This window comes from Canis lupus, chromosome 21, assembly GCF_048164855.1.
Source record: "Canis lupus baileyi chromosome 21, mCanLup2.hap1, whole genome shotgun sequence".
Taxonomy (NCBI): domain Eukaryota; kingdom Metazoa; phylum Chordata; class Mammalia; order Carnivora; family Canidae; genus Canis; species Canis lupus.
The window spans coordinates 4,215,138-4,233,428 of NC_132858.1; the positions used below are offsets into that span (position 1 = coordinate 4,215,138).

At 60.6% G+C, this 18,291-nt stretch overlaps 2 protein-coding genes across 13 annotated transcripts in view; one reads left to right on the plus strand and one right to left on the minus strand.

Moving 5' to 3' along the window:
- The window catches only part of SCYL1 (SCY1 like pseudokinase 1), a 13,328-nt gene extending 13,010 nt beyond the window's left edge, over window positions 1-318 (plus strand). For all 8 annotated transcript variants that reach the window (XM_072791815.1, XM_072791808.1, XM_072791810.1 and 5 more), the window contains one exon: window positions 57-318. In XM_072791815.1, coding sequence (XP_072647916.1) covers window positions 57-181 — 125 coding nt within the window. In that variant the 3' untranslated portion in view covers window positions 182-318. The remainder of the gene's footprint in view (window positions 1-56) is intronic.
- LTBP3 (latent transforming growth factor beta binding protein 3) lies at window positions 174-17,720 on the minus strand. 5 transcript variants are annotated; one of them, XM_072791803.1, is made up of 28 exons: window positions 16,912-17,720; window positions 13,698-14,027; window positions 13,355-13,557; window positions 13,098-13,203; window positions 12,783-12,875; window positions 12,484-12,606; window positions 11,822-11,980; window positions 11,553-11,738; window positions 10,988-11,004; window positions 10,836-10,908; window positions 10,574-10,672; window positions 8,589-8,714; window positions 8,375-8,506; window positions 8,118-8,246; window positions 7,763-7,885; window positions 7,398-7,520; window positions 4,602-4,724; window positions 4,239-4,358; window positions 3,241-3,369; window positions 2,801-2,968; window positions 2,558-2,641; window positions 2,165-2,293; window positions 1,940-2,077; window positions 1,701-1,841; window positions 1,401-1,562; window positions 1,233-1,313; window positions 995-1,126; window positions 174-840 (listed from the first exon to the last, which is right to left on the minus strand). In XM_072791803.1, exons 1-28 carry the CDS (start codon window positions 17,246-17,248, stop codon window positions 689-691), a joined length of 3,918 nt encoding a protein of 1,305 aa, XP_072647904.1. In that variant the 5' UTR covers window positions 17,249-17,720; the 3' UTR covers window positions 174-688. The 5 variants fall into 5 exon arrangements, with proteins under 5 accessions (XP_072647904.1, XP_072647906.1, XP_072647905.1 ...); XM_072791805.1 differs by having other exon boundaries at window positions 11,822-11,977; window positions 16,912-17,113; XM_072791804.1 differs by lacking the exon at window positions 1,701-1,841 and having other exon boundaries at window positions 16,912-17,713.
- Between the last annotated feature and the right edge of the window lie 571 nt (window positions 17,721-18,291).

Consider the following 18,291-nt stretch of genomic DNA (forward strand, 5'->3'; position numbering starts at 1 on the left):
AGCCGAGACCCCTGTGGTCCTGAAGCCCTCAGCCCACCTCTTCCTCCTGCTCCCAGGGCAAGGGAAGGCTGAGCTGGCCCGGAAAAAGCGCGAGGAGCGGCGGCGAGAGATGGAGGCCAAACGCGCAGAGAAGAAGGCAGCCAAGGGTCCCATGAAGCTGGGGACCCGCAAGCTGGATTGAACTGTCGGTGTGGGCGCTTGCAGCTGTGGAGAGCAGGCCCACAGATGTATTTATTGTACAAACCATGCCAGCCTGGCCCCCTGGCCAGACACATCTCACGTGTACATAATCAGAGCCACAATAAATTCTATTTCACACCCCGGTGCTGGGCTCAGTGTAGCCCCTCCTAGGAGGCTTGGGTCTGGTGCTGCCCTGTGGAGTCCATGCCCATCGCAGATGTGAACATCGATTTGTTCAAAAGCCAAGAGTAAAGAGGCACAATCTGATTTATCAGTTTCCAGGAAATGCCCTCTGGGAGGAAGCCACCAGTGCCCCAGACCCAATCTCCGCCTGTGACCTGGGTGGCATCCCGCTACAGATGCCCTTGGAACTCCAGGCACAGGAAGGGGTCTGCGGGCCCTGGAGAGCTCTGGGTCCAAGCCCCGAGTTGCGGCAGATGATAGAGGCAGAGCTCGCCCAGAGGGTCAGGTGGAAGCCCCTCGCTGATGGCCAAGATGTGGCTCTCCGTTAGCGGCGACGCTGGGGCACGCAGGCCCCATGCGGGCGGCTGCGCGCGAAGCCAGCTTTGCAGACGCAGCGGAAGGAGCCACTCGTGTTCACGCAGCGCTCGCTCTTGCACAGCAACCCGCGCTGGTTCAGCTCTCGGCACTCATCGATGTCTGGAAGTGAGGGCGACAGGTGCGGGCTTCACCAAGGGCGCCAGAGCACGCAACCCCGTTAGTGTGCCCCTCCACGCCCCTGCAGCTGGCCTGGGTGTTGGCCCCACCCCCCACAGCCCCTGCCCTGCCCCCTTCGCCCCGCTCGCTCGCTTACCCACGCAGCGCGCACGAGAGGCATCCAGCTGGAAGCCACCGGGACACTCGCACACCGCACCGCCGGGCCGGGGCACGCAGCGGCCACTCACGCAGCGGCACTCATCTGAATCCTCTTCAGAGCTGTCCTCTTCTGCGCCGGGCGGGGAGAATGCGGACATCAACCTCCACCTCCACCAAGCTAAGCTGATGGTTGATGACCCTCGTCGCCTCTGTCCCTTCCCCGTTGTTACACTCACCTCGAGGGGGCTTCCCCAGCAGCAAGGGGCTGGCATCCCAGAAGGAGTTGCTCTCACTCTGCGACGTCGGGCACTGGGGCCCTGGGAGGGACAGGGGCGGTCAGTGACTGGGATGCACCCTGGCTCCCGCCCCAATACTCCTGCCAACTGCTCCCAGGCGGTGCCCACCAGCGCCGCGAGGTGGGCAGGGGCGGCACTGGGCCCCCCAACCGCGGCCCTGGCGACAGCAGCAGTCGTCGAAGGTGAGGGCTGGCCCGGTCAGGGGCCCGGCGCACATGCCATCTTCTCCACGCTGGGCCCAGCACACGTCCCTTCGCTCCGGGGCACGCTCTGTGGAGGAACACCAGGCATCAGCTAGGGGGGACAGTCAGCTCCCGGTTCCAACCTACCCTTGCGGGGCTGCGACCCCTGGACACCACACAGTGGAGGTCCGGGCCCTGGAGTCGGCCCAGGACAACTCGCCCTCACCGGCTGGGCTCTCTGGGAGCTGGCAATCTCGGCCGGCGGGCCCGGGCACCCAGGGCGGGCGGCACTCGCAGCGGTAGGAGCCCGGCAGGTTGACGCAGCGACCAGGGCGGCAGGCTGCCGGGTCCTGGCACTCGTCTATGTCTACGGGTAGCGAGGGCATGGGGGGGGGGGGTGGCGGTCACAGCTCGGCCCGTCCCCGCTCCCCTCCTGGTTCCCCAGCCAGCAGCCCTGGGCCTCACCCATCTCCTCGGGGCTTAGGCACTGGCGCTGCGCCGGGCTGTACTCGGCAGGTGGTGTGCAGGCACAGCGGTAGCCGCCGCGCGTGTTCTCACACACTCCGTTCCGGCAGTTGGACTCGTCCAGGCACTCGTCCACGTCTGCGGGGAGGAAGAGCGCGAGTGGAGGGTACTGGCCCGAAGTCGGATGGTTGTGCGCGTCCCGGCCACTGTCCAATGGCCCCTTACCCACGCACTCCAGTAGGTTCCCGTCGTAGTAGAAGCCTTGCTTGCAATAGCACTCGTAGCCCGGCTGCGTATTCACGCACTTGCCCTCCTTGCAGATCTCCGCCCCAAACAATATGCACTCGTCGATGTCTGCGGAGTGACAAGCCGCGGTGCCTGTGGCCTCCACCTGCCCGGCGGCTCGGCGCGCGGTCAGGGGGGTGTGGGCGGGGCTTGCGGCGGGAGCGGAGCAAACTCAGCGCGAGCTTTTCCCGACGCTGACGTGAGCGGGGATAGGGGCGGGGCAGGCGCTGAGGGCGCGGGCGGGGCTTACCCGGCGCTCGCTACGGAACTAGAGAGCACGGGCGGGATCGGGGCGGTCCACACCTCGGCGGGCGGAGCCGCGCTGGGGCTTACCGCGGTGGGCTGGGATGCCGTAGTTGACGATGTTGTTGTCTTGGGTGTAGCCCTTCCCGTCTGGGCAGAGACTGTGGAACTCGGCTGTGGTGAGAGCGGCCGTGGGAAGGAAAGGAGGCAGGATTGAGCGCGTGCGCACTAGGCGTCGGGCGCAGGTCGGAAGTCTCCGCCCCAGGTCCCACCGACCCAGGGAGGGCCGTTCCCCTACTCTGTTTCCAAAATGAAGAAATGGAGACTCCTGACCTGAGCTGTAGACTGGGCAGGGGTAGATCTCGCAGTGGTCTCCCCAGCCAGCCCCCAGTGAGCAGCAGCACTCCTGCTGGGTGACATTGGTGGCCAGTACGCTGTCGCAGAACACCGTGTCATCGAAGTTAAGGTAGCACTCCTTCTTGTGGTGGGGCTGCTCCACCTCTGAGGGGAGCGGAGGGCAGCTCAGGGCCCTGCAGTCTCGCCAACCCACCTCCCCACCAACCTCATTCCTCTGCTCCTTCACATTCCCTGGCTCCCCTCAGCTGCCCTGTCCAGAGTCAAGCTCCATCCTCAATGTGGCATTCAGGGCTCCCCTGTAAGGCACTTCTCCCCATTCCCCAGATTCCAGAGGGTGGGACCAGAGTCCATCTCTGCACCAAAGCTGCAGCTCAGGGAAGTGGTGCAGCCTGAGGAGGAGCCTGGAGGGCACTCACCCTCACAGCCGTGCTGGTCCTGGGTGGGCGTGAAGCCCTCATCACAGATGCAAGCGTAGGAGCCCTGCAGATTCTCACAGGCCCCGTGGGGAAGGCACAGGCCCGGGTCCTGGCTGCACTCATCTATGTCTGTGGCGAGGGAGGGAAGCAGAAATAGTTGCTCCAAGGGAACCAGCCCCTCCTCTCTAAGGATGTGCCTCCAGGGACTCACACAAGCTCCCAACTCAAACTTCCACTTTGATCTCAAAGTACACACAATAGGAAGTCTGCTCGTGTCTGTCTGTGCCTGTGGGTAGGGGTGTGCACATTCACTGTCTTCTTCCTGAAACCTACGATGGCTGTCACTGACAACAAATGGAGTCCTCCACTCGGCATTTGAGGACCTGCAGTTTGGCCTCCTGATATCTTTCAGTTTTATCCTTTAAACACCAGCACCCCCCAACTCTATGTTAGGAGCATTCTCCTCACAAAACACAACTAGCTCCTTCCAGATCTCTGTGCTTTGAACACACTGTTCTTTGGGCCTGGAATACCATCCGTGCTTCTCTCTGCATGGGGACTTATTTATGTGTTAGGGGACCATCTTTATGCTCCAAGTTCCAATTCAACTGTCACCTTTCTGTTGCCAGTTAATCATTTGTCCAGACCTCTTTTGGCATCCTGAATGGTAGGAATCAGTTTATATGTCAGCCTCCCCTAGTGGGAACCCTGGGTGGTTGCTCCACACCTGTACATAGGATAGAAGGTGGCAAATAGTAGGTTCTCAGTAAACTCCTGCTGGCTACTGCACCTAAGGGTGAGCTGGCACAGAGTAAGTGCCACATAATTACTTTCATTATTACTGTTGCTATTCTAGGTGAAGGAGTTGAAGGCTGCGTGAATGTGTGGACAGACGGATGGATGGAAAGACAGATCAAGACAGATCAACAGTGTGTCTAGGAGATGACTGCCATTCCCAGCCATCCCTCCTCAGGAACTCTCAGCCAATCCCCCCATACCTTGGCACTTCCTGCCGCCTACCAGCCGATGCCCCTGGGGACAGAGACATCGGTAGGAACCATTGGTGTTGATGCAGTCACCCCCAATGCAGGCTGCGGGGAAGTCACACTCATCAATGTCTGTAGAGGATCAAAGGTAGGGGATCTCAGGGACTGACTCCACTCAGACAGCAGAAGGCTGCCAAGGCTACCCCCAGACCCCTGGGTCGGGCCCACACCTCACGCCCCATCTCTGATCCGGATTGGGGCTGGACAGGAAAGGGCCTGGCTTGTTTACAGGGAGCCCCTGGGCTTGGAGCCTGCGCAGTGGAAGTCCTGAGGTAGGGAGGAACAGGTTAACTCCCAACTCTTGGCACTGCTCACCCTCACATCGGCTCCGGTCTCTTGACAGATGATAGCCAGAGAGGCATTGACACTGGAAAGAGCCTGGCGTGTTGGTGCAGATGCCATTGTCACACACAGTCCCGGCCTCACACTCATCCTCATCTGTAGGACATGGGGGAGGGGAGGTGAGGGCCAGCACGGGATGGTCTCAGGCCTCTGATCCCCTTTCCCCACCCATGCCTGTGGCATGGAGCACCGGAGCTGAGGCCAGGGGTGCTCAAGGGAAGTACAGGCCCCTAACACCCCTCTGTGTGGCACACAGTGCCCTGGTGACCAGGCCAGGTGCTGCCAGGGACCCTGGGCTGTGTCTGGTTCCAAAGAGCTCAAGCTTCCCCAGCTTTCGTCCATCCTCATCAGACAAGGGCACCTTTCCCATCTCCTCTTCCCATGCTGCCCTGGTCTTCCTTGCCCCAGCTGCTCTCACCCTTTCATCTGCCATGGCTCCCTTTCTTCCCACGTAAACAAGCCCCTCTCTTTGTCCTTCTCACGGAATAAAGTCTTCCGCTTGTGCAGTAAAGGAACTTGGCCTTCCCCTGAAAGCATGCTTCTCTGCAGTCCCTTGTGGCAGAAGCTGGTTCTTGGCCACACCTCAGACCCCTTCCAAACGTGCTCTGCCTCCGAGGTGCACTTGGCCCCCATGCCAGCCTTCACCTTCTCTTTGCTGTCAGCACCCACCTTCCTAGTCTCCCTTTCTCAGTCTTGCTCCCCACTCGAGTACTTTTCAGCATCCATAGGGTCAGCCAGGCCTAGCCTTGACCTTACTTACACCATCAGTTTCTGTGACCTTCACTTCAGTGGCAGTTGCTTCCCCCACCCCACCCCCGCTCCCTGGCCTCTGCTGTTATCAAGTCCCCTATCCCACCTTCTCCCTCAGAGGCCTGCAACACCTCTCCTCCCTCAGCACTGCTCTGCCAGGCCATGCTTCCCTCTGGGCCTCCAGATCCAGGATGTTGAGTAGGGTGCAGGCAACGGCCAGGCTGAGCACCCTGGGCCATGGCCACTCCCTCTGGCCTTAGGCCCTGCCTGATACTCAGCGTGGCTAGCACCACCCTGCCCCTCCTTCCAAGTCTGGACTTCTGGAAAGTCCCTAGGCAGCTCCCATGCCCTTGGGCAGTCCCAAACCTCTACTGGTCATTGCAAGTCCCCTGCTGGACTCAGGCCCTCCTCCAATGTTCATTGAGAAAACTAAGGGTAATCTCCTTTAACCTCCTGAAAATTATTACATCTGCTAGAGCAAGAGATGTCCCTTCTCCTGCCCATGGCTCCTCCCCCAGCTGCGATTATCATCCCCTGGCCCACTTTCCTGGTATCTCCTTAGCCTACAACCCTAAACCCCATTCTGGTAGCCCCATGTCCCACTCTTCCTCACTTGCTGCCTGCATCTCTTGGCCCCCTCATGCCACAGAAGCCACCCAACCAAGGTTACCAGGGACTTTCTCATCTCACTACTCACTTTTTACTTTACAAGAATGTTTCTTGTGCATTTGGTTCATCTTCCTCTGCCCTGGAAGCCTCTCCCCAGTTTCTCAGCTCATACTCGCTGAGCCTTCTTCCATCCGCCCCCACTTCCCACTCCTATCCCCCTACCTTCTGTTGATGTGGCCTTGCCCACAAGGCTTTGCTGAGGCTCCACTCACTGGACCCACCCTCTTTGGCTGAGCAAGCGCACCCCAAGGCTCCACAGTCCCCAGAAGTCCACAATTCCAGGGGACTGTGTCTGGCCAAGGCTTCCAATCTGTACCGCCCACCCTCTGCTGGCATCTCCAGCTCAGAGGCCCACAGGGACCACCTACTCAATTTGTCCAGCATGAAATGTAGTGTCTTCCTTCTCAAATCTGCACCACCCCTGGAGGCCCTATCCCAACAAACAGCACCACCCACAGAGTCACCCAAACCAGAAACCTGGAGGTCCCTCTCTCCCCGCCTCTCTCACCTTGACATCCAGTTAACAAGCCCAGGTAATCTGCTTTAATATTTCTCTTATATCACATCACCCCATGACCATCTCGAGGCCACTACCCTCATCATGTCCACCACCATCTGTGTCCTGAGTCTCCAGCAAACCGTCAGCTACTCTGCACACTCAGCAGCAGGAAACTTTCTAAAGCCAATGGTGAATCTCATCAGCCTTCCCCTTAAAATGCTTCAGGTGCCTCATAACACCCTCAGGATGAAGCTCAGCCTCCTGGGCAGGGCTCAGGGGGCCTCCTAGAGGGTGGGGCCCTGCCCCTCACCAGCCAGAACTCAGCCCCCCACCCTCTGCTTACACCTCAGTTTTCTGTGCATCCTGCACTGATTTTCACCTCTGAGTCCCCTGGTGTTGGCTTTCTTTGCTTGGTTAAATTCCTACTGTTCTTTCAGGGCAGTTCTGGCCTCCCCTCCTCCAGCCCCCGAACCCACATTCCAGCCAGGCCCACAGCCCTGCATTCTCCAGTCTGTGCCTAATGTTCCTCAGTTTCTCTGAATCCCAGCCCCAGCCCACCTCTTGGTGCCTAAGAAACAGTGCAGCAGAACTACTAACGCCCCTCCTTGTCCTTTAATATCTTTTTTCCCCTTTAAATGTAAGAAATGTGCTTTGCAAAAGCAGCTTCAAGCCTCGCCTCCCTAAGACCCTTCTTCTGTAGAAATTCTGGTGGCCCTTTCATCAGCCAGGTCCAGTGAGCTGGAGGGTGAATTAGCTATCTCCTGCCCAACATGGGACAGACAGGCTTACTCGGTCCCCAGCTTCCACGCGTGAGTGGGTGCGGGAGCATCGGGGAAGGGGCTGGGGCTCACCCTGGCAACTGCGGCCGTCGGGCGCCGGCGCGTAGCCCTGGGCGCACGTGCAGCGGAAAGAGCCTGGGAGGTTCTCGCACCAGCCGGGCGAGCAGGGGCTGCCCTCGGCACACTCGTTCACGTCTGCAGCGGCGAAGACGCGCCTCGGTCGCCGCCCCCTTGGACCCCGCGTGGTGCCGGGGCGGGGGTCTCCTCTGCCTGGGATGGGGGAGGCCCCCACTGCCAGGCGCCTCTCACCGCCATCGGCCCCGCCCCTGTCCTAACAGGACCCGGAAACTGCTGGGTCCCGGAGACAACTTCCGCACGGGCCCCGCCCATCAGCCTTCGAATCCCCGCCCCGTCTGGCTCCACGCCCCGCCCCTCACCGCGGCAGGCCCCGCCCCCTTGGCTGCGGTAGCCGGGCTGACAGGGAATGCACTTGAAGCTCCCGGGTTTGTTCTCGCATTTGCCGTCCGGGCAGGAGCTGGGATCTCGGCACTCGTCGATGTCTGTGCGGGGCGGGGGAGGAGGGAGACCCATCTGGGGACAATGTGGCGGGCCAGGCGCTCAGTGTCCTGGGTGGGGCCTCCCTCCGTTACAGACCACCAAGGCCAACCCGGTCCTCTGGGCTCCCGCAGCCCAACCTCAGAGGCCCAGAGCTGGAGTCCAGGCCTCCTGCCCCCAGCCCGGGTCGAGGGACAGCAGAGGACCCCCTGTCGGTCTGGAGGGGGTCTCCCCCACCTTCGCACACGGGTGGTCGTGAGGCTTTGAGCCGGTAGCCGGGGTAGCAGTTGCACTTGTAGTGGCCGGGGAAGTTGAGGCAGAAGCCGCCATCGCCACACAGGTGAGGCTTGGCGCACTCGTTCAGGTCTGAGTAGGAGGAAGAGGGCGTGAGGGGGTTGCCAGGGGCGGTGGAGGCGGTTGCACGGCAATCCAGAGGAGAGGCCCCCGTCCGCCCTGCCCCACCCCTACCCCGCGCTAGCCCCCACCGTGCTCACCCACGCACGAGCGCCCCCCGGCGCCGACGTGCAGGCGGTAGCCCCGGTTGCAGTGGCAGTTGTACGAGCCGCCCGTGTTCATGCAGACGCCCCTCCCGGCGCCGCAGGGCTCCGCCTCGCACTCATTCACGTCTGAGAAGGACCCGGGCGGGGACAAGTCTCAGGGCGTTGGGATCCTAGGCCGCCCCGGGGCCCCCCACTCCCCCGCGCTCACCCACGCAGTAGCGGTGCTGCGGGTGCGATCGGTAGCCGGGATTGCAGTGACAGGAGTAGTCCGAGGGGCCCGGGACGCACTCTCCGTGGCCACAGATGTTCTGGTTCAGACGGCACTCGTCTGTCTCTGGGAGGCGGGAGGGGGGAGGCGGTTGAGCAGGGGGCCGAGCAGGGAGCGCTCACTTTCTGCCACGGTTCCGGTTCCCGGGCAGACCTCGATGCCCTATTCCTATGACCCAGATACCCGAGCCTGATCACACCATGACCTCGGGTCCTTGCAGCTCATACTCCAATCCTAGGATTTCCTGCACCTCCATCCCAGATAACCCCAACATCACGACCCCAGAGGGCAACCCCAGGTTCCATTCCTAACCTCAACTCTAGCATCCCTGATATTTCTATCCCTACTGCCTTCCATCTCCAGCACCCCAAACGCCATCACCTCCCCTCAGGGCCATTCAGTCATCCCAATACCCCTACCCAACAGGCTCTGAGACCCTCCCCCTCCACTCACAATATTTAAAACCCTGTAGCCTTAGACACTCCCCTATACTCTAGCCCAGTGACCCCAACACCTTTGCCTCAGGGACCTGGGTCCCCTATTCCAGAATGGTTGCTTTCCTCCCCCTCCCAAGGCAGGCAAGGAGCTCATTTCCTGGGAATCTGCATGCCCCCTCGTTGTGCAGAAGTGGTCAGATCCAGAAACCCCCTTTGCACTCTTTGTCACCAGTCCTGAACTCCCTGCCTCCTATGTTCCTCCTCCTCCTCCCTCAATTCCCTCCTCCTTGAAACCCTGGACTGGATCCTGAGCTCTGCCCCACCCCCAAACACACCCAGCAGGCTGCTCTTTTCACCTAGACTATCTGGCTCCCCAGCCTCCTGAACACCCCCTCCCCTGAGAAGCCTCCCCAGGTGCCTCTTCCCCCACATTCCCACAGCCCTGAGGGAGCTGTCACTGCGCTGTCCTAGCCCATACAGGCCTCCAGGACTGCCACCCTGGGCCCTCACCCCAGAGCCTCCTAGGTTCCAATCAGCTGGTAGCTCCTTCCAATCAGCTCTGGAGCCCACCCAGACAGACTAGAATCTGGCTCCTGACTGCGGCGGAGGAACAAGCTATTGAATCTGAGCCCCTGTATTCTCATCTGGATGATGAAGCTAACCATACCCACATTCACAGTAGGAGAAGGTTAAATGATATTTAGTATGTAAAACCCTTCAGTCAGTGCCTGGCACAAGGCAGTTGCTCAGCCATAGCTAGCAATTATCATGATGCCCCAAACCCTCCGGACTCTTCCCACAGCCTTTGGGATCAAACCCAGGCCTCTTAACAAGGCTCTGTGAGTTGGCCCTCCCTTGGTTCAAAAACACTGGGCTGTGTGTGGTTTTCCATCCACCAATGTTTCATGTACCCTTTGCCTGATCTTCCCTTGGAATGTCAGTTTTCCCAACCTGCACACCCATTCCTTCCCCACTTCTTATTCATTTCTAACACTCTTTCAAGGCCCTGCCCAGAAAACCTTTTCTCCTTGCCACCCTCCATATTATCACAACTCCCAAACTTCTTTCCTTCTTGGATTTATTTTTCCACGGCATTTATGAGACATACTAGATTTTTACCACTGATCTGTCTGGTGTCTGTTTGCCCTGCAAGAACAGAGAATTTCTGGCTTTGGTTTACTACTGTATCCCCAGCACCTAAACAGTGCCTGGCACGTAGTAGGTGCTCAATAAATATTTGTTGGATGAGTGGATTATTACCCTCGGACTGAGCTGAGCACCAAAATACTGGCGTTATTCAAGGGCAGAATGGGGTCTCTGCTGCACACAATGGCTTCCCCAGAGGCCAGTGCGGTACACAGCCTGGCACAGAGTAACCCCAGGATAAATGTTAGTGCTCAGGAATGATTGGGGAGGTGGTGAGGGAGGAGTAAAATTAAGCCAGGGAGGGGTCTTCTCTGGGACGTGGCCTAGGTGGACAGGTCTTACCTGTGACCTGAGTAGGAGCGATCTCCACTGCACTGCGGGATGGCGGGAGGTCTGGCAGGAACCAGCGCACAGTGGGAGGCGAGGGCCGAGAGATCAACTCTGTAGGCAGAAGTGTAGATCCATCAGGGGTTGTGAACAATGGGAAAGCCACCCCTCTCTAGGCAAGCCATTGGCTAGGATTTCACATCCAGCTCCACTATCCTTTTGTGGCTCCTCTGTCAACCACCCCCATGAGGACTGGTTCCTGCAGTGCCCAGCTCACCTGGGTATGGCCTGGCAGGAGACATGGTGGCAGTCGGGTGACTCTGCTGTGCTGACTCCTCCTCTATCACTGGCTGTGAGGACAGTAGTCTCCTTAGCTTCCCATTGTCTCCTTAGCTTCCCTGCTCCTCCCGCCCAGGCTCTCATACTCACTGAGTCCGTGCTCACCCCTAAAAGGGAAGATGATGGGGCAATTAGTGCAGGGCTGGGAGGAGGGAGTTAAGACTAGGATCGGCAGTTATTTGTGGTTAGGGTCTCTAAGAGTTCAACAATCATGTCTCTGGGTCAAGTGTCAAGAGTTAGATCCTAGGGTCAGGGAAACAGTTATAGGGAGCAATGGCTGGTCAAGGTCCTTGGGTTATAGAATAAGGCTTAGGAGGTGATCTCTAGAGTCAAAGTCCTTGGGTCAAGAGTCAGAAGGTCATATCTAGGTACAACATTTGAGCTGGATCAATGCCCTGGTGGAAATCAAAGGGGTTCCATACTCAGAGGAATAAATCTGGAGGAAAATGGATGGTCAGATCCTGCTGATCAGGGGATAAATCCTAGGGTTGCAACCTTGCTTAGGGACAAGAGGGTTAGCTCTGGGAGCCAGTGGTTAGGTCAAGGATTAGGAGTTAGGGGTTAGACTCTGAGGTCATATCTGCAGGTCAGGAGTCCAGGGGTCAGGTTCTAGGTGTTTGGCATCTGTCAGGGAATGGAAAGGGTCAGGCCAGACCTCGCTCTTCCTCTGTGTCCTCAGGTGGTGGTGCCCGGCTAGGGCTCTCGGGGAGCTGTTGGGGCTTGGGTGGCCCGTCGGGGTGCAGGAAAAGGGAAAAATCACTTTCTCCCTGAATGGTGAGTGTCTGGTGGGAAGTGAGGATGTGGTACCCCTTCCCAGCTGGACAGATCTCCTTGAAGGCAGCTGCCAGAGCAAGGGGCAGAGAAATGAGTGTTTCCTGGATAGGCACACAGACGGCCCCTCAGCCCCACATGCCTCAGGCTCACCGGTGCCATCAGTGGGGCAGCGCTGGCACCTCGCACCCCAGGCCTTGCCCACACTGCAGCAGCAGAGCTGGCGGGTAAGGCGCGTGGTCAGTGGGTGCTGGCACTGGTGCTCCGGGCTCACCAGGCGGAAACACAGGCTCTTCTCCTCTGGCTTGTCTGCTGCAGGGGCCAGGGGCAGGCATGGGCATCCTGCCTTGAACACTGCCCATGTCCCTCTTACCAACTGCTCCAGACCTTGCCTCTCTGGCTCAGACAACCCTTGATCCTCATGTGGCCTCTGACCTCACATGACCCTGAATTCATGTGATCCCTGAACCTGTGTTTCTCTGGCCGCATGTGACCCCTGAAATCTCTGTGATCAACTGGCCCCACTGGCCCTTGATTCTAGTTGCTCTAGACTCTATCCCTCCTACCCAACCAGCCCATGATCTTATATGACCCTCGCTCTGTATAGCCCCTGACCCCATGTGACCTCTAACCAGATCTCACGTGACTCCTGAGCCCACTGATCCCTGATCCTATCGGCTCTGGGCCTTATTCCTCCTCCAATCAACCCTGACCCCACTCTGACCTTTGTGACCTCTGATCCTTGCTGCTTGGAGCCTTACCTCTCCTGTCCATGCCTTGTGACCTCCCCAGGACCTGAGCCCCCCCATTCTCACCAATGCACTGTGTTCGGGAGGGACCCAAGCTATGGCCAGGTGGGCAGACGCAGCGATAGGAGCCAGGGTTGTTGAGGCAGTCACCATGGCGACACATGCCCGGCATCGCGCACTCGTTGATGTCTGTGGTAAGTGGGAATGTGATCTCTCTAGTGTGGGGCCACAGGGTGACAGCAAGCTGCTCCAAGAACCTCAAGGTCCTGCTCCAGCCCCACCTCCTCTGTCACCCACCATGGGACCTCCCACAGTGACAACTGGCTTGTCCCTCCAGTCCACAGAATCTCCTGGCTGGCCCATACCCTGGCAGTGGGTGCTGTTGAGTCTCTTGTAGCCCTGGGGGCAGTCGGTGCCCACCTCCCCACGTACAGGTCCTGGTTTCTGCACCCCTGTGTCTGCAGAGAGAGGACAGCATGGCAGGGGAGGATACTGGGGGTCCTGCGGGGAGGGAAAGGAGGGTGCTGGGGAGGAGCAGAGTGGGATGCTGGGAGAGGGGTAATTTGGTGGGCAGTGAGAGGCTCAAGCTGCATAAGCTAGGTCCTCCCCCTGTAGGGGAGAAGGAGGTATGCATGGGTTCCCCCCTGCAGCAGCGGGTATCCCTGAGCCCAGGCACTCACACTGCAGCTGAGGGCATTTATGGCACTTGCTCTGGCCCCATGCGGTGCCGATGCTCCCACAGCAGTCCTCCTGCTTGGTGAGGCCCGGGAGGGGATTGCTGCCACACTAGGGGAAGTTGGAACAGGGGTCACAGGGGGCCCAGCCCCACCCGGCCTCCCTCCTCAGGGGACCCCTGTTTTGCGCAATCCGCATTGAGCTGGGACAGGATAACCCTGAGACCCAAGGGCTGGTCCAGCTGGACTGTGGATTCACTCACGGGCTGCTTGGGTAGTGTGTCCTGGAAGCAGCGGCCCAGGGGCTTCTGGGTGGGTGGCCGGGGGTGCTGGGGCTTGGGGTGCGGCAGCAGGTGCTGCGAAGGGGCGGGGCCCTCGGCATTCGACCCCTCGATGCGGTGCACTTGGACCGAGGCCTCGGGTGGGTGGTGGACGCGCACGTTCACCACGGGGGGCGGGGCCTGCACTGAGGGGCGGTGCACGGTGGCTTCAGTGCTGCCCCACACTACAGGTTGTGGAGCCAGGGGGCGGGGGCTCCTGGAGGTCCCACCACCAGTGTGTCCGCCCCCTTCGGCCTCCCCGGGTCTGCCCCGTGTGGTCCGGTACCTTCTGCTGAGATCTGTCCTGGCCCAAGGGGCACCAGGAAGGCTGCATGCTGCGCAGGGGGTCCCTCCCCAGGCCCCGGCGGATCAGCGATCACCTGGACCGCGTAGACGGCGTGCTTGCTGGCCACAGACTCGCTCTCTGGAGCCAGGGGCGGCAGCGCACCTGTGGACAGGGCCCCGGCCCGGCCCAGCCCAGGGCCCGAGCCGCCGGTGCTCCCGCCAGCTCCTCCGGCAGGCACCTGGCAGAAGCGACCCGTGAAGTCCGGGGGACACAGGCACTGGTTTCGGGAGGAGCACTGGCCACCGTTCATGCAGGGAAGAGGGCACACCACTGAGGAGGGGAGGTAGATCAGGGTCCAGGCACATCGGCACCCCCAGCCCCCAGTCCCCAGCTCCCAGTCCCCAGCCGGGTCCCTCCTCATCCACTCCCTCTCTTTCCCCTCCTCCCCACTTCCTTGCCACCCACTGGTTCTGTCCTCCTTGAGAAGCTGGTTTTGGAACCCGTAGAAACTGCTCTCTCGGTCTTCCCAACATCCTTCTACCCAATGTAGCTTCTGGAGTCTTAAATCCTGGATTTAAATCCTAGCAAGGAGGCCATGTGCCAGCTGTGTGGCCCTGAGCATCTTGCTCCTCCTCCCTGTGCCTCAGCGATCTCATCTGTAGGGATGTTTGTTGTGTCTACTCAAGGAGGTAATCCCTGTACAAATACTCAGCACAGTGCCTGGCACATGGAGGGTATTTAAAAAGTACTAGCAAATGATGGTGCTGGTGGTGATGGAACAGCTGCTTTCTCCTCTGGCTTTCCCCTCCAGACTTTCCTGGGAATGTGACCTCTATCTGGCACTTCCTCCTCTTCTAAATTCTCCTTCATTCAGACCTCAGCCCTCTCTGAGCCCTCCCTCCTTTCCTCCTTCTGCCTTGCCATCCCAGGGCCTATACCTCACCACTATCAGCGATGCCCACATCTCTAGCTACTACCTCTCTGGGACCTCTCTTGGCCACCTCCATCCAGGGAACGCTGTCAAAAATCCACATCCTCTTCCCCCTCTTCCCCTCCCACCTTGGACTACTGCCCCTAGAGAAACCCCTCTCAGGCAAAGCCCTGATATCACACCCCTGCCCACTGCTTGCTTCATCATCCAAACATTTAAGGCTCTCCATGGCCCAGAATGAATCTGTTATAAGCTGATCCCCCTCTGCTCTTTCCACATGCACCCCATGCCTTAGCACTCTTCTCCCTCCTCCTAAAAACATATCACATCTCCTGCCACTATGGCTTTTTTTTATTCATGCCACTCCCTCCCCTTGGGGCCCTGTCCCTCCACCTCTACGTCTTCAAATATTACCCTTCCAGCTTCAGCTTCTCCTCTGGGAAGGGAGCCTTTTCCCATACACCCACCCCTCTCACCTCTGTTCCCTCTCCTGAGTTATCACCCTCCGCCCAGCTCTGTCTGGCACTTGACTTGGTTATATTTATGTCTGTCTCCCACACTGTAAAGGGTGCTTTGGAGGGCAGGGCTGGGTCTGCCTCAGCTCTGGGTCTGCCTCTCCCCCCAGAGGAGGTTCAGGGGGGATGAATGAAGGAGTGACTGAGTGACAGGCTGAGATCTATGTCTTTCTGCAACACACACTCACATCCCACATCCAGCCTTGGGGCCCTGAGCTCTCACACCAGCCCCAGCCCCTCTCCTGCCTGCCCTGTGGCTGCTCTCACTTCTTAGAATGGAAAGATGAGGGTGATGTTCTTCTGGACACTTGCAGTGCCTCAGAGGGACAACTCACATCTATGGCCATCAGGGCCTGGCTAAGAGCATCCCAGCCCAGCCCATCCTGCCAGGACTGTCAGGGCAGAAGAGGCGTGTCTTGGGCTGGGGGAGGCAGGATCCGCTTCTTCCTGCCTTCCAGTGAGTCACCCATAGCGGTGAGGGTGACCTCTCAATGACACCCGCCCACTGTGGCCTGGGCACCAAGCCTGAGGGATGTGGGCAGCACAGATGGAGACAGCAGCCTGGGCAGTATGGCCAGGGGGTCTGGGAGGCTGGGCCCACATACACTCACACGCACGGTCATCCTGTCTCTCTCTCTCTGTCTCTCTCTCTCTCTCACACACACACACACACACATACACACACACATTCATTCTGGCACCAACACAAGCTCACAGAAACACTCTCATAGTGACTGGAGACATGCACCCAAGACAACACAAAGAAACATGTAATTAATCACAGAGTGTTACTCCAAAGCCTATGCACGCACACAAGCGCACACACACACCTCACGAGAACTATGGACCACATCAGTGGGGTTCCTTTGGGTCTGTGAGTCTGTATGTGAGTATAGGAATGTGTAAGAGGGGCCGTTTTGCTGGTGCCATCCTGGGCCCAGCTTAATTACCCTGTCCAGGAGGGTAATTACTGCTGGGACACCTCCCCCAGCCTGGCCCACAGGGCCCTGGTAGGAGGAGAGTGGAGCGCCAGGGCTGGCCCTTTGAAGAGAGATGCCGGGGAAGGGGCAGGCTCCAGTTGGAACTGGGGAGTCCTGAGGGCTTGTTAGGGAGGGGAGACTCTGAGGCAGAGCTCTTGAGAGCTTAAGGGGAAGGCATAGATGGGACACCGTGAAAAAGAAGGACTGAGGAACCAAACCAGCCCCCACCTCCAAGCCTGCATTCCACTTGTTAGGCCTCAGCACTTCTTTCCTCCAAGACATTGCCAATATCTAACTTCACCCCCAGCCTTGGCCTTGGCTCCTCCCAGAGCATGCAGGTGTCTACCCCTGGCAGGCCCTGCGTTAGACGTTTTGAAAGGACTTTTCGTTTCTTCCAGCAAATCTGTTCCTTGAGGGAATATTTATCCCTTCTCTGTGACCTCCCGGCCCCAGCTCACATCCCTCAAAAGCCCCTGTGTGCTGACTTGATTCCCTCTCAGAACCCAGCGCCTTCCCAGTGGCCTGTGTCATCTGGGACCCCAGCATGACCCCATACCTTAGGTCTCAGCCCTACCCCAAAGCTGTAAGGCGGGGTCCATGCAGCCCTCTGACTCTAGCCTCAGGACTCCAGCCTCCCAAGCTCCTCAGGTCACTGGGGCCCCAGGCCCCAGAGCTCTGCTTTCCGCGCCCCTGGCCCCCCGCGTCATGTACCCTACCCGGGCGTGTCTCCCGCATTCGGCCCGGCGCCTGCCTTCCCGCTCCCCCGACCCGTGCCCCCTGGCCCTCACCCACGCGGAAGCCGGAGCCCGTGAGCGTGTCGGTGCTGTGGCCGTTCTCTCCGATGAGCGTCATGTTGGAGCCCTGCTGACAACTGTCCCGACACTGGCCCTTGAGACAGGTCCGCTTGCAGATCACGGGCGCAAAGACCACCTTGAAGCGCTCGCGGGCCAGCGCCCCGCCCCCGCCGGCGCCCCGCTCGCCCGCCGGCCCCCCCTCGGCCCCGCCGCCCGGGCCCAGCAGCAGCAGCAGCAGCAGCAGCAGCAGCGCCAGCAGCCCCGCCGCCCCCGCCCCCGCCCCGCGCATCTCAGGGGCCCGGCCGCCAGCAGCCCCGCGGGGCCGGGGCATCCGGGGCCGCCCGGGCTATAGTCGCGGCGCCCGGGGGTGGGGGGTTGGGGTAGCAAGCCGGGAGCCCCGGGAGAGGGGAGCGAGGGCCGGGAGGGAGAAGAACAGAGGAAGCGCGCAGGGAGGGGACGGCAGGCGCGGGCGCGGGCCCGGCGCGAGGCAAAGAGATGGAGGCTGGACTGCGGGGAGCCCGGAAACTTCCAGAGCCCCGGGAGGGAGCCCAGCCACGAACCGGGGCCGGGGGCGGGGGGCCTGCGAAGGCCCCAAACTGAGGCGGCCGCGCGAAGGCCGAGCGAGTTGAGGCGGAGGAGGAGCGAGGCGAGAGGAAGGCCGGGCGGCCGGCCCGCTCCGCGCCTCCCCCGGCCGGGCTGGGCTCCCGCGGCCGCCGGGAAGCAGGGAGCGCGCGGGGCGGACGCAGGGAGAAGTGAGCAGTTGTTTTCCCTGGCTGCGGCGCGGCGCGGCGGCGGCGGCGAGGGGGGCTGGGACGCTGGCCCCGGGCCAGGGAGACAGTTTTTTTCTGTTTCGAGCGTCGCCGCCGCTGCCCGGAGGAGCGAGGGCGTGCGGGCGGGCGGAGGCCGGGGGGCGGTGCCCACCCCCGATGCCCGCCCCAGGTGCCCGCCCCACGTGCCCGCCCCGCCGGAACCCGCCGCCGCCGCCGCGCTGGGCGCCTTCCAGAGGGCCCTCACCTGGGACGCCGCCGGCCCCCAGATTCCTCCGGGCGGGGCGGGGCGGGGCGGGGCGGGGCGGGCGGCCGCGTCGGAGCGGGAAACCGAGGCTGGGGGAGGGCCCCGGGGCCCCGCGAGGTCACGCGGCTGCCGGCGGCCAGGTGGGGCCGAACCCCGGCCCTCGGCACCCTCCCAGCCTCCCTTGCGCACGCGGGGGGCTCACCGCCCCCAGAGTCACTTCTCATTAGTGCCGGTCCGTTCCCTTCTGCGGAGGGGGCCCAAGGCAGAGGGCACCGCTTTGGCCAGGGGCTCCGTGAGGGGTCCAGAAGAGGGGCAGAAAGAACAAAGCTGGAGACCAGGCTTCCCTGCCGAGCACCCCCC